Below are 12,610 nucleotides of genomic sequence, written 5' to 3'. Positions count from 1 at the left end.
GGAGGCAATACTTGTTAGTCAGGTCGAGAAAGAGAGGAGAGACCTAGGATGGCAGCTGGCAGGTTCTGCAGGGTCAGGGTGGGGACTGGGTTAAGACTTGACTGTTTCTGTGGATAAGAAGAGGTTGAACTTGGGCGTGAGTGGGATCCAAGCCAAGGGACAGCTTCCCAGATGAGGTTGTTTGGGAGGAAGAATGCAGGGCTTGGCTTTGAGGAAGAGAAGATCTACCTCCCAACCAGAGATTGGAGCTAGGGAGGAGACAGGACTCCCAGGGCAGCCTTGGTTTTATCAGGAGGCAGCTTCCTCAGCTGAGAGGGAGGGGCTTAGTCTGAGGAGAGCAGCCATTGTGGGAAGGGCAACAGCTACTCAGGGAGGAGCTAGAGGATGGCCAAGCACCTGGAAAGCCCCAGCTGACCTCAGTGGTTCCAACAGCAGCTCTTGAGTCAGAGCAAAGGGTAATGGTATAAACCAGCACCTAGGTCAGCGAAAGTGTGACTGGCAATCTTTGAGCAAGAGGTTTAAGGGCTTGGGTCAGGGTCAGCCTATAAAGGGACGGAGGCAGGAACAGGTCAGATGGCCTTAGAGACTGAGGGGGAGGCTAGGGTCAAAGCTGAGGATCATGGAGGTGGGTGGCAGTTACAGGTGATGGTCACATCAGGGTCCAACCCTCCCTTGCTATGGTGGGGTCACGTAGGGCATAGCTATCAAGGTGGCCGATGGCTTGAGAAGCCAGGAAGCAGAAGGGGATACTGCAGCATATGCGGAAGTGAGGACAGGGGTCGAAATGCAGGAAGCCACTAGGAGCCACATGCTAAATGCTTGGAGAAAGGAAGTATGGCTTGGGGCCCATGAAAGACTGGGCTGAGTAAATAAATAGATGGCACGTGTGGATGAAGTGCTTCTGTGGAAGAGGGGTGAGCTGTGAGAGCAGAAGGGCTAGGAGTAAGGAGCGGGGAGTGGATCACATCCTCATAGCCAAGTTCAGGGAATGGGATGAGGTGGGGCGGTACCATCTATTGAGGGTGAAAGACAGGCAGACAGGTCTTCTGTGAGGGCCAGCAGATGGAGAGTAGGAGGTAGAGAGGGCCAGGATCAAAGGGCACTTGTTAGCCACTAAATAGAGATGCCCATAGGCAGAGGATTGCACTCTGTAGAGGCCCAACAGGGATGAAGAGGGAGGAGAGGACAGGCTGGGAAAAACTTACTCATGCCCAGAACAATCCAGAACAAAACTGGTTGCCTTGGGGGTGGGGGCAGTTTTTTCTCCCTTAGAGGACTGTAATCAGTTGCTAAGGGAGCTGTAGACAGGGAGCTGAGTCAGGTCTATCCCACCTCAGAGATCATGTGATTCCTCAGGGAAGTAGAAACTTGACTCCCCTCCCTGTGCTGGGCCCCTACTCCCTACCCCAGGTCAGCCTCTTGTTGGGCTAATTCAGTCCCCTGGCCTGGCCAAGTAGAAGAGGCTCATCTCTGCCCTCTGCCCCATGCCAGGGCGCTGCTGGACCAGGTGGAGCACTGGCAAAGCTTCTTGGCTTTGGTCAACATGATCATGTTCTGCACGGGCATCCCTGGCCACTACCCAGTCAATGAGACCACCAGCTCCTTGACCCTCACTTTCTGGTACACTCTGCAGGTTGGTTTTGTGTTTTCTTTGGTGGGGTGAAGTGGGGGAAGAAGGTCTTGGGCCTTTGAGGGGAAGAGTGAGAGGCAGTCCTGGATGGCACATATCATTGAGCTCTCAGTTCGAAGGAGACCGACCTTGAGAGTGATGGGCAGAGGCAGGTGGGATAGACCCTTGGTGAGCCAGGAATGAGTTAGGTCAGGTCCAGAGGGGTTGAGGGTGTGTAGGAAGATTGACTCTTGGTGCCAGTGGGGGTGGGAAACGGGGGAATCCTAGTTTTGAGGTGAAGCTACCTGGCAAGGGAACTGGTGAAGCTCCTGTGGGGTCCAGGCCAGGTAAACTTGAACTCCCCTTCCCTGCCATCCCCCCAGGACGACATCTTGTCTTTGGAGGCAGAGAAGCAGGCTGTGTACCAGCAGCTATACCGCCCCGTCTACTTCCACCTGGTGGACGTGCTCCTACACAAAGCTCAGTTTCCCGCGGATGAAGAGTACAGCTTCTGGTCTTCTGATGAGAAGGAACAGTTCCGAATCTACAGGTGAGCTTTCCTGGGCTCGTGGCCTTGGAGGCCATGTGTGGTGGGTGCTGCTGTCCCCGACCACGCCACGGGGAAGCCTGCCCGAGGCCTGGAAGGCAGGGTCTTGGCTCGTGTGTGGGCTGGTCCTCATGGTCGCTGTTCTTAGGGTGGACATTTCGGACACGCTCATGTACGTCTACGAGATGCTGGGGGCGGAGCTGCTGAGTAACCTCTATGACAAGCTGGGCCGCCTGCTCACCAGCTCTGAGCAGCCTTGCTCTTGGCAGGTACAGCCCCCACCGCAGCCTGCCGGGGCCCGTCCTCCCCCCCCTTCCCTGCCCAGCCTGGCCCTCAGGTCCTGCCCAGTCCGAGTCTTCATTCTCCAGGACAGCTCACCCTCTCCCCTGCTGTGCCCTGGCTGCCACCCCCCTCATGCTTGTGCCTCTTGGCCTGTCCCCCCCACAGCACACGGAGGCTCTTCTCTATGGCTTCCAGTCTATCGCGGAAACCATTGATGTCAATTACTCCGACGTGGTGCCAGGGCTCATTGGCCTCATCCCCCGCATAAGCATCAGCAATGTGCAGCTGGCAGACACCGTCATGTTCACCATTGGGGCCCTGTCAGAGTGGCTGGCAGACCACCCGGTCATGATTAACAACGTCCTGCCCCTGGTGCTTCACGCCCTGGGCAACCCTGAACTCTCCGTGTCCTCTGTCTCTACCCTCAAGAAGATCTGCCGGGAGTGCAAGTATGACCTCCCCCCGTACGCGGCCAACATTGTGGCTGTGTCCCAGGTATGGTGGTATAGTGGGCATGGAGCGGGGTGAGGGGCTCACTGACCCCACCCCCGCCTCGTTGACGATCGTGTCCTTCCCTCCCCAGGATGTGCTGATGAAGCAGATTCACAAGGTACGGCCTTGGGCAGCAGCTGGGAGATGGGGAGGGCAGTCTGGCTGCTGGTGGGGGTGGGGAGGAAATGACCTGAACCTGGGACTGAGTGTCTAGAGGCGGGAGAGCCCAAGCTTGGTTTCTAGCTTTGGAAGCCTGTCTCAGTCTGTTTCTTCATGTGCAAAGTGATGATTGCCCTAGCTCCACTAACTTCCTGCAGTTTGGCTGTAGGGAGAGCTTCCTTCCCATCCTGGATTCCTGTGAGGAGGTCATAGACCTTGGGCCTTGTCCAGGGCTTGAGCCTTCCCTTTTCTGCCCCACAGACAAGCCAGTGCATGTGGCTGATGCAGGCCCTGGGCTTCCTGCTGTCAGCTTTGCAAGTAGAAGAGATTCTGAAAAATCTTCACTCCCTCATCACCCCCTACATCCAGCAGCTGGAGAAGCTGGCTGAGGAGATGGTGAGGGCGGCCCGTCTGCTGGGGGGGAGGGTGGGTGCTAGGAGATGAGGGAGCCTGCCTGGAGGGGTGGGGAGGGAAGGTGATAGAGACCTGATTGTTGTGGAGTGTGGGAAGGGAGGGGAAAGAAATTTCCCCAGAGTGGGGTGCCGGAGAAGATAAAGGAGGGATCCCTGGTTTGGAGGAAGGTTCAGGAGGCCTGCCCAGAGTGGGGGTGGGGTGGGGGAGGGTTGATGGGGATGGCCCATCTGACACATCTGCTGAGGGGCAGATGGAGAAAGAAGGTGCTGCCTCAGGGCATTATCCGTCCTCCTGACCCGCCTCCCAGCCCGTCGGCCTCGCCAAGCCCGTTCTTCAGATTGTGGGACCTCAAGGATGTCCTTGCTTTAACGCTGTCTTTACCTCCACAGCCCAATCCTTCTAACAAGCTGGCTATTGTCCACATCCTGGGGCTCCTCTCCAACCTCTTCACTACATTGGACATCAGTCACCATGAGGATGAGCACGAAGGCCCCGAGCTCAGGAAGCTGCCCATACCACAGGGACCCAACCCAGTGGGTGATACTCCTGGCCCTCTCCCTCCCTCCCAGCCCCTACCTGGTCCAGATCTCTGCTCCTGTCTTCCTCTCTACAACCTCCAGGCCTAGTCTTGGGTGACTTCAGCAGCAGGCAGGAAATCCCTAGCTGACCCTCTTATGGTCCCTGTAGCTCAGACACTCCACCCCCATCCCAGCTCCTGTCTCATCTGGTTCTTTCCCCCAGGTGGTGGTTGTGCTACAGCAAGTTTTCCAGCTCATCCAGAAGGTGCTGAGCAAGTGGTTAAATGATGCCCAGGTGGTAGAGGTAACTTGTCGTCCTTGGGAAATCACAGAACCCAGAATCAGCAGGTCCCCAAGCATCATGAAGCGCTTCCTATGAACCAGATACTGTGTGGAGGGTGGGGGACCCAGAGAGAGGCAGAAACAGCTCCTGCTTTGGTAGGGAGACAGCATGCAGACACATGTACATACCGGGTCCAAGCAGGATCAGTTCAGACAGTCTTAGAGGAAAGGCCCTAAGCATGAAGGAGGATTGGGAAAGGCTTGCAGAAGCAGATTCTGAACTGAGATGTGAAGGAAGCCAGGGGGGATAGAGGGCAAGTGTCTCAGGCCTGCAGGCCAAAGAGTCTTGTGGGAGACACAGCCAAGGGGCCAGTGATATTGAATAGCAGAGTATGTGAAGGGGAAGAAACAAGATGCCTGGGAAGGAGGGCAGGGGCCAGGTTAGGAAGCTTTACAGCCAGGGAATTTTCTGTCTTATCCTGGAGGTGCTCAGGAACCAGCACATTCCATTGGGCGTGTGGGGGGATCAGGTCTGCTCTTTGGGAAAGTCCCTCTGTCCGCTGGGCTGGGCAGAGGGCCAAGGTAGGGAGACTGGCCAGAAGGTTGTTTCAGGAGCCCAAGTGAGAGGTGAGGAGGCCCTCTACTAGGCCAGTGTCTTTCTGAGTGGAGAAAGGACGAGGAGACATGTTGCTAAGGTAGAATAACCGGGAGGATTAGGACCCTTGTCAGGAAACAGGTTGTTGGGAGGAGGAGAGGGTTTGGAGGTGAAAGACGATGGGTTCGGTCTGCAAATGCTTAATGTAAAATGTCACAAAGAGCCTGGGCTTCCTATCCAGAGTCCTGGAGCAGGTTGACCTCTCAGCACAACTCCCAGAGAGCTTGACCTCTCTTGGGCTTCTTACAGTCATAGTGAGGCAAACTTCCTTAGATATCTGGCCCCGGCTGGCCTCTCCTCTAGTGTCACTGAGAGAACTACCTTTCTCAGAGAGATCCTGTAGAGAGGTGCCTCTCCAAGAGGATCCCATAGTCCCAGGGAGGCCCGTCTCTCTTCAGCGATCTCAGTTCCAGAGCAAGCTAACTCGCCAGTCACAAGGTGGGCTAGTCTCTCCTGGCAGGCCCTGTAGAGTAATGCAGGGGCCTTTGTGGTCAGAGAGACTTCTGTGAGGCATTCTTCCCGTTGGTTACCGTCTTCTAGGCTGACCTTTCTCAGAGGGATCCCACAGAGCAGAGGAGGCTGGCCATTGCTCAAATAGCCTGTGGTCACCGATTTGGCCACCCTTTCTTAGATACTCCCTTAGGTCTCCAGAACAGGCTGACTTCTCCTAGAGGATCCTCTTTTTTAAAAAATTTAATTAATTGGGGCGTCTAGATGGTGCAGTGAATAGAGTCCTGGCCCTGAAGTCAGGAGGACCTAAGTTCAAATCTGGTCTCAGACACTTAACACACACACACACACACACACACACACACACAAAACTAGCCATGTGACCTTGGGCAAGTCACTTTACCCCAATTGCCCTACCTTCCCACTTCCAGAAAGCAGTAAATAAATAATGTGATTAATTTATTTACTTTTAGTTTACAACATTCAGTTCCACATGCTTTTGAGTTCCAGATTTTCTCCTTTTCCCTCTCCTCCCCCCTGCCCCCATGGCAGCCAGCAATCCGATTTGGGTTCTACAGAGACCTTCACATTAATCATTAGTGAAGTTGTAAAGAAGGATTATAACCAATGGCATGAACGACGAGAAAGAAGGAACAAAACAAAACAGAAAAGAGAGAGCGCCGGCAGTCCGCTTCAGTCTGCATCCCCACTCTAAATCTCTCTGCATGTGGATGCCTAGGGGATCCCCTTGAGTTGAGTGGCAGAGGCCCTCACAGAGTCAGGGAGGCCGGCTTCCACTAGGGCTCCAGCAGAATCACAGAGCAAGCTTCCCAGAGTCACAGATGCTGGTGATAGCCGGCCGGCATTTATAGAGCATTTTACAAGCATCTCATTTCAGCCTCACAACTACCCTGGGAGGTAGGCGCTATGATTATCCCCATTTTATAGATGAGGAAACTGAGGCTAAGTGTATCTATGTGACTTACCCAGGGTCACAGAGCTAGTGAGTGTCAGGCTGGATTTGAACTTAGGTCTTGACTCTAGGTCGAGAGCTCTCTCCCCTTTGCCACCCAGCTGCCCTCTCTTTGAGGGATCTCATAGTGTCAGAGGATCCTGTAGTGTTGTGGTGGGCTAACCTTGGCACTGGATGTCAGGTTTGGGAGGGATCTGGGGGGGTGTGTGGATCATTTTGCCTTGAAAAGACTAGACTCTTACAACCTCCAGACTTAATGAGCTGTCACATCCCACTCCAACCTGAAGTGAGAATTTCTTTCCACTGCCTCTGACCAGAGAAGCCCTGTATTTAAACAGTCTGGATGACTGCCTGCTGGCTGCAGTCCTGAGGAAGTCTCTTCTCATGGCTACTCATGGGTTAAATCCTGTCCAAAAAAAAAAAACAAAACAAACGATAGGTGGCGCAGTGAATAGAGCACCAGAGTAGGAGGACCTAAGTTCAAATCCAGCCTCAGACACTTAACATTTACTAGCCGTGTGACCTTGGGCAAGTCACTTACTCCCAATTGCCCTTCCTTCTCCCCTCCAAAAAGCAAAAAACAAACAAACAAAACCAAGACGACAGATCTCACTTCTGTAGCTCCTAAAAGTTTATAAAGCATTCTCTTCACAGCATCCCTGTGGGATGGGTAGTCTAAGCGACATTATACAAATTTTACAGAAAAAGACACTGCGCCTCAGACAGGTGATTTGCCTGCCGGTACACAGCCAGTAAGTGTCAGAGCTGGGATTTACACTCAGGCCTTCTGTCTCCCAAGTGTGGCCTTCACCACCGCCTTCCCTTCCTTGCTTTGGGGGGTTTAGGGTGCATAAGTAGTCATTAGAAGGGCAGAGGAATGGTAGGTGCTGGGCCATGAGCAGCGGTCACTGAGCTAAGTGGGGGGGGGCCCAAGGGAGACGACACACGTGCTGCAGCCTGCCTCCTGCCTCTGTTGCAGGCGGTGTGCGCCATCTTTGAGAAGTCCGTTAAGACCTTGCTGGATGACTTTGCGCCCATGGTCCCCCAGCTGTGTGAGATGCTGGGACAGATGTACAGCACGATTCCCCAGGCCTCTGCCCTCGACCTCACTCGCCAGGTATGATGTGGACTGTGCCTGGGTGGGTGGGGGATCCTCGTGAGTGGGAGAGGGTACTGGGCTGACACACGGTGGGCCTGCTCTCTCTCTCTTCCAGCTGGTGCACATCTTTGCTCATGAACCTGCCCACTTTCCCCCCATCAAGGCCCTCTTCCTCCTCGTCACCTCCGTCACACTCACCCTCTTCCAGCAAGGTAGGTCTAGCTGCGTCATGCTCCTTTCTTACCACCGCCGCCGCTGCTGCCGCCGCCACCTACCCAGGCCGGGGAATCCAGGCTCCCTTCCAGAGTGGCCAGGCTGGACAGGGGCTGAGAGGCGGGCAGAGATTCCAGAAGGAGGTGGCTGGACAGCGTGGGAGAACTGGCAGGAGGGGCATCTGTCTGTGTCAGCCTCAGCACTTGGCAGTGGCTCTGCCAGGGAGAGGCGGCCTAGTTCTAGATCTTATTCACAGCAGGATTTAGGAGCTTCCTTTGAGCAGGAAGCTAGCCATAGCCCAGGCATCCCCTACCTGGCTTGGGGTTGCCATCCCACTGTTAGGGAACATTATGTGGGAGGCCTTGAGTCCAGACTGGCTGGCGCTATAGTTGCCAGAGCTCTGAGGCTCCTTCTCCTTGGCTCAGGGTCTTCTCTTCACCTCCTAGTCCCTTATAGGCTCAGTCTCTAGGCCCAAGGTGGGCAGAGCAATGCTTTTCTGACCCCTTCCTCCTCCTCCTCCTAGCCCCAGCAGATGTGGCAGTGCAGATGCTGGGAAGGGAGAGGGGGAGCTGATGAGGTGTCTTTCCGTCACCCCCTGAGAAAGATCAATGTCTCCTACAAATGTCCTTTCCAAGAGGCATCCGTGGGGGTTGCCCAGACTGCAAGGTTTTAAGGGGAGGAAATGTGAGGGTTAGCCTTGAGTCCCAGGAGAAGGCCTGGGCTTGGTGAGGGACTGTGTCTGCAGACTGGTCACAGCAACCTTCAGAGCCCACCAGATCAGGAGCAGCAGTCTGCCTCAGTGAGGCCATAGACCCTCCTCTGATGGGGACCAAGAAAAGGGAGCTTGGGTCAGGCCCCGGCCAATCAGGGTGGTAGAGACAGCATCCACGTGGGCATGTCTCTCCTCCCTCCAGCAGAGGATGACCTAGACAGGTTAGTGGTGACATGGGCAGATCTGGTTGATCCTCCCACACTGCCCGTGGAGGGACGTGGTCAGGGGATGCTTGGCATTTCCCCTCCAGGGAGAACATCTCTCCTTGGGCCTGAAGTCTGGGGAAACCCTCATGTGGATAAGTCATGAGCCTCCCTATTCCTGGTCTCCCTAGCATGAGAGCCCTCAGTGCATTCCTGTTTTCCCTGAACTGTCCCTGGTGCTGCTGCCCAAGCTCAGCTCTTGGCTTTCTGGGGCCATCTCTGTGCACATCTGAACCCTGCCTGGAGTCCTTGCCTGAAGGGAGAAAGGGTGGGGAGTGGGAGCCGGTTCTGTAGCCACAGCCACCCCTCCTCACCCAATTGGGGACCTTCCTCCTGCTCTGTCTGATCCACTCCAGCCCCAGGACCTCTGCATGCCCTGGGCTTCTGCCCTCCTCCTCCTCCTGCCTCTCTGCCCATTACTGTTTAGGAAGAGTCCTGAGAGAAGCTTGCTGCAATGCCTTAGGACAGGGGCTAGGCTAGGAGGTCAGCACCAGGTAGAATGGGGATGGGGTTGTTGGGGCTAAGGTGAGGGGCCTGCCCCCACTCCCTCATTAATCCCTAAGCCAACAGTCTGAATGAGAAGAACTCAGAGGCCCTTCTGCCCCTGCTTGGCTGGCATGGGCACCTGGTGTCCTGGCCCTGGACCAGGGCTCTTTGCTTCTGTCTCAGGCATCACTGGTCTGAGGGCCTGAGGAAGGAGGCCCAAGAAAGGTAGCAAGGGTGTGGCAGTCCCTGTCCTTGCCCCCTTCCTCTGGCGCTTTGTGCTGGTGAGTTCCCTGACTTGTTTGCAGGTGTTTCCCAGGCCCCCTCCTGCCAGCCAGGGGCCAGCCAGCCCATCCCCACCGTCACTCTGCTGTTTCTTTCTGTTTGGGGCTTTCCCAGTTCATGGTTTTTGTATGTTTTGTTTCTTTCCCTCGCTTCCTGCCGCTCAGGCCTGCCTCCTGCAGGCCCTCCGGCCCACGTAACTGTATGACGTTGAGTTGCTGTTTGGATGAGTTTTTCTTAAGTTCCATCTTTATTTATTATATTTTAGGGCCCAGGGATCATCCTGATATTGTTGATTCATTTATGCAACTCCTGGCACAGGTGTGTTTTAGTTTCTTACTCATTCACGTTCTGTTCTCTCTCTTTCTCTTTCTCTTCTGTTGGAATTCAATTTAAATATCTTTTTAGCTTTCTGTTGACAACTTTTTTTCTGTTGAGTTGAATAGAGTTTCTCCATCTGTTTCCGTGGAAGTTGATAACCCAACACTCTCCTCTAGTCCTCCTTTCCCCCTGGACTTGCCACAAGGGCCGTGGAGAGGCTGCCCCCGTGGGCACATGAGGGTCGAGTAGGCAGGCCTGGGGGTGGGCTACATCAGGAAGCTCTGCCGTTGCTAGGCGCCCACCCTCAAGGCTGCAGGAGGGGCCGTGGGGCCTGGGGAGCCAAGTGGAATTGGGAGTCCAGTTGCTGTGAGCCTCTGCCGGGAGGTCTCTTGGATTATTTGTACCTGGTCTGTTCCAAAACTCCTAGGGAGTGGGAACCTTTGGGCTGGTGGAATCTGTGGAAGGTACTGTGTGGGAGAGGAGGAGATGGGGGCTGGGCCTGGGCCTCTGGGCTGATTGATGTTAGGGCCGGATCTGGTGAGGCCTGGGCAGTGGACTGCCCCCAGCCTTAGTGAACTGTGGGGAAGCTGATAAGTGGAGGGCCCTGAGATGGCCCCACAATACTCTGATCCACTGAAAGGGGTAGTCTGTGCCTTCCCCTGGGGTCAGAGCCTCCTGGGGAGGAGGCAGGGCTGTGAAGGGCTGGTGGCTTGGGAGTGTTCTGGGAATGGATGGTCAGAGGGGCTGGTGGGTCAGGAGGTACTGTCAAGGCTGAAAGAAGAGAGGATGATGGGCTGAGAGACACTTGGCCCCTGAGCCCAGAGCTGCAGCACCGCGTCTACCCAGAGCCCTCATTGAGAGGCCTGGCCCTGTGGGGAGATTTGGAGAAAGCTCCCCCTTGGCCCCAAGACACTGACTTGTCCTTGACCTTCCCTAGGTCCTCCCAGTTCTTCCCCACAATATGTGCCTTAGGGTCTCTTGCCACCTCTACCCAGAGAGCCTCTGGTCCCTGCACATGATGTCCCTGCCTTTCTTCATCAGCCATTGTCTCCCTCCTGTCCCCCACCTCGTGCAGGAACTTTGAGGTGTCCTGGGTCCGTGTGGGGTGGGAAGGGAGGGAACAGGCTTTTCTGAGGAGACAGCAGGGCTGGATCCCTGGTGTGGCTACACCCTAAACCAGACCAGGGCAGGTGAGTGGCTTAGTGGGGTGGGGCCAGGAGAGGGTCAGGGGCTGGGTTCACGGGGGCTCCATCTTCCTATAGGCCCTGAAGCGGAAGCCAGACCTCTTCCTGTCTGAAAGCTTGGATGTCAAGGCTGTGTTCCAGTGTGGTGAGTAGGGGACTGGTTATGGCCTGGGGAGGGGCTAGATGAGTTCCCTGGCCTGACCTGTCTCTCCCTGTGGGCAGGTGTGCTGGCACTCAAGTTCCCTGAGGCCCCGACTGTCAAGGCCTCCTGCGGCTTCTTTGTGAGTATGGGGCCCGGCTCCACCTCCCAAACTTCACAGGACTCTTGGAGTCCAGGATCATAGGGACCAAATGCTTCCATTGGTCATTCAGAGGACCACTGTCCTGTGCTCCCAGGGTCTGGCCTGGGCTACTACAATAGGACCCATTCTCAGTTTCTCATTTTGTCCTGTCTGTCTCAAGCTCAGCGTTGTTTCCCATTCAGAACCACTGGACGATGGCCTGGAAATATGTCTCTAATATATCCTCCTTGTTCTCCCTTGTGTTTTGTGTGACCAGGGCCTCTCAGGGGCTGGTCAGTGCAGTCACAGGCCCAAGTGAGCTGTCAGGGTACCCCAGACACCACCGGTCCAACTTCTGTAGGGCCTCTCAAGGGCACCAGCAGCCAGTGCTGAGCACCCTTCTGCAGAGAGGTAGTTACGGTGCTGGTGCTGACACTGAGCAGGAACCATCTGCCCAAGTTGTAGGCACACACAGGAGGACACACACACTCACACAGATATTGCAGACATGCACACAGATGCACACCCATGCTCATACGCACACACACACACACACAGATAATGCAGACACACAAATGCACACGCACAGAGATAATGCAGACATACACACAGATGCACACCCATGCTCACATGTGCACACACACTCACACAGATAATGCATGCACACAGATGCACATGCATACTCACACACGCACACACAGATAATGCAGACACACACAGATTAACAACCATGCTCACATGTGCACACACACAGATAATCCATGAACGCAGGTGCACATGCATGCTCACACACATGCGCACACAGATAATGCAGATGCACACCCATGCTCACATGTGCACACACAGATAATGCAGACATAAACACAGATGCACTCACATGCTCACACACAGATAATGCAGGCATACACACAGATGCACATCTATACGCACATGCACACACTCAAACATAATGCAGACACACAGATGCACACCCATGCTCACACACATACATGCTCACACAGATAATGCAGACACACAGATGCATACCCATGCTCACACATGCATGCACATGAACACTCACATAGATAATGCAGACTCACAGATGCACACCTATGCTCACACACAGATAATGCAGACACACACAGATGCACACACATTCATACAGATAATGCACACCCATACACACACACACATGCACACACATTCACACAGATAATGCAGACATACAGATACACACCCATACTCACACAGATTATGTAGACATACACACAAATACCCATGCTCACTTATACAGATAATGCAGACACACAGATGCGTACCCATGTTCACATGCACACTCACAGATAATGCAGATGTACACACAGATACATACCCATGCTGACACGCACACATGCACACACACAAAAAATGCA

General features: G+C 54.6%; 1 protein-coding gene across 1 annotated transcript in view; it reads left to right on the top strand.

The window, feature by feature from the left end:
- LOC138165427 (importin-13) overlaps positions 1-12,610 on the top strand; it is a 34,708-nt gene that overhangs the window by 8,216 nt on the left and 13,882 nt on the right. The window contains exons 4-16 of the mRNA XM_069093772.1: positions 1,492-1,633; positions 1,993-2,159; positions 2,305-2,425; positions 2,604-2,933; positions 3,022-3,048; positions 3,351-3,485; positions 3,893-4,036; positions 4,245-4,325; positions 7,361-7,498; positions 7,596-7,692; positions 9,702-9,754; positions 11,017-11,083; positions 11,161-11,219. Of these exons, the coding sequence (XP_068949873.1) occupies positions 1,492-1,633; positions 1,993-2,159; positions 2,305-2,425; positions 2,604-2,933; positions 3,022-3,048; positions 3,351-3,485; positions 3,893-4,036; positions 4,245-4,325; positions 7,361-7,498; positions 7,596-7,692; positions 9,702-9,754; positions 11,017-11,083; positions 11,161-11,219 (1,561 nt within the window). The remainder of the gene's footprint in view (positions 1-1,491; positions 1,634-1,992; positions 2,160-2,304; positions 2,426-2,603; positions 2,934-3,021; positions 3,049-3,350; positions 3,486-3,892; positions 4,037-4,244; positions 4,326-7,360; positions 7,499-7,595; positions 7,693-9,701; positions 9,755-11,016; positions 11,084-11,160; positions 11,220-12,610) is intronic.

Source organism: Petaurus breviceps, unplaced genomic scaffold, assembly GCF_028583685.1.
Source record: "Petaurus breviceps papuanus isolate PSGF00001 unplaced genomic scaffold, PetGlider_PUasm1.0 208, whole genome shotgun sequence".
Classification (NCBI taxonomy): domain Eukaryota; kingdom Metazoa; phylum Chordata; class Mammalia; order Diprotodontia; family Petauridae; genus Petaurus; species Petaurus breviceps.
Note: the sequence above shows the minus strand (reverse complement) of the source record. Positions and strands in the feature narration are given on the sequence as shown.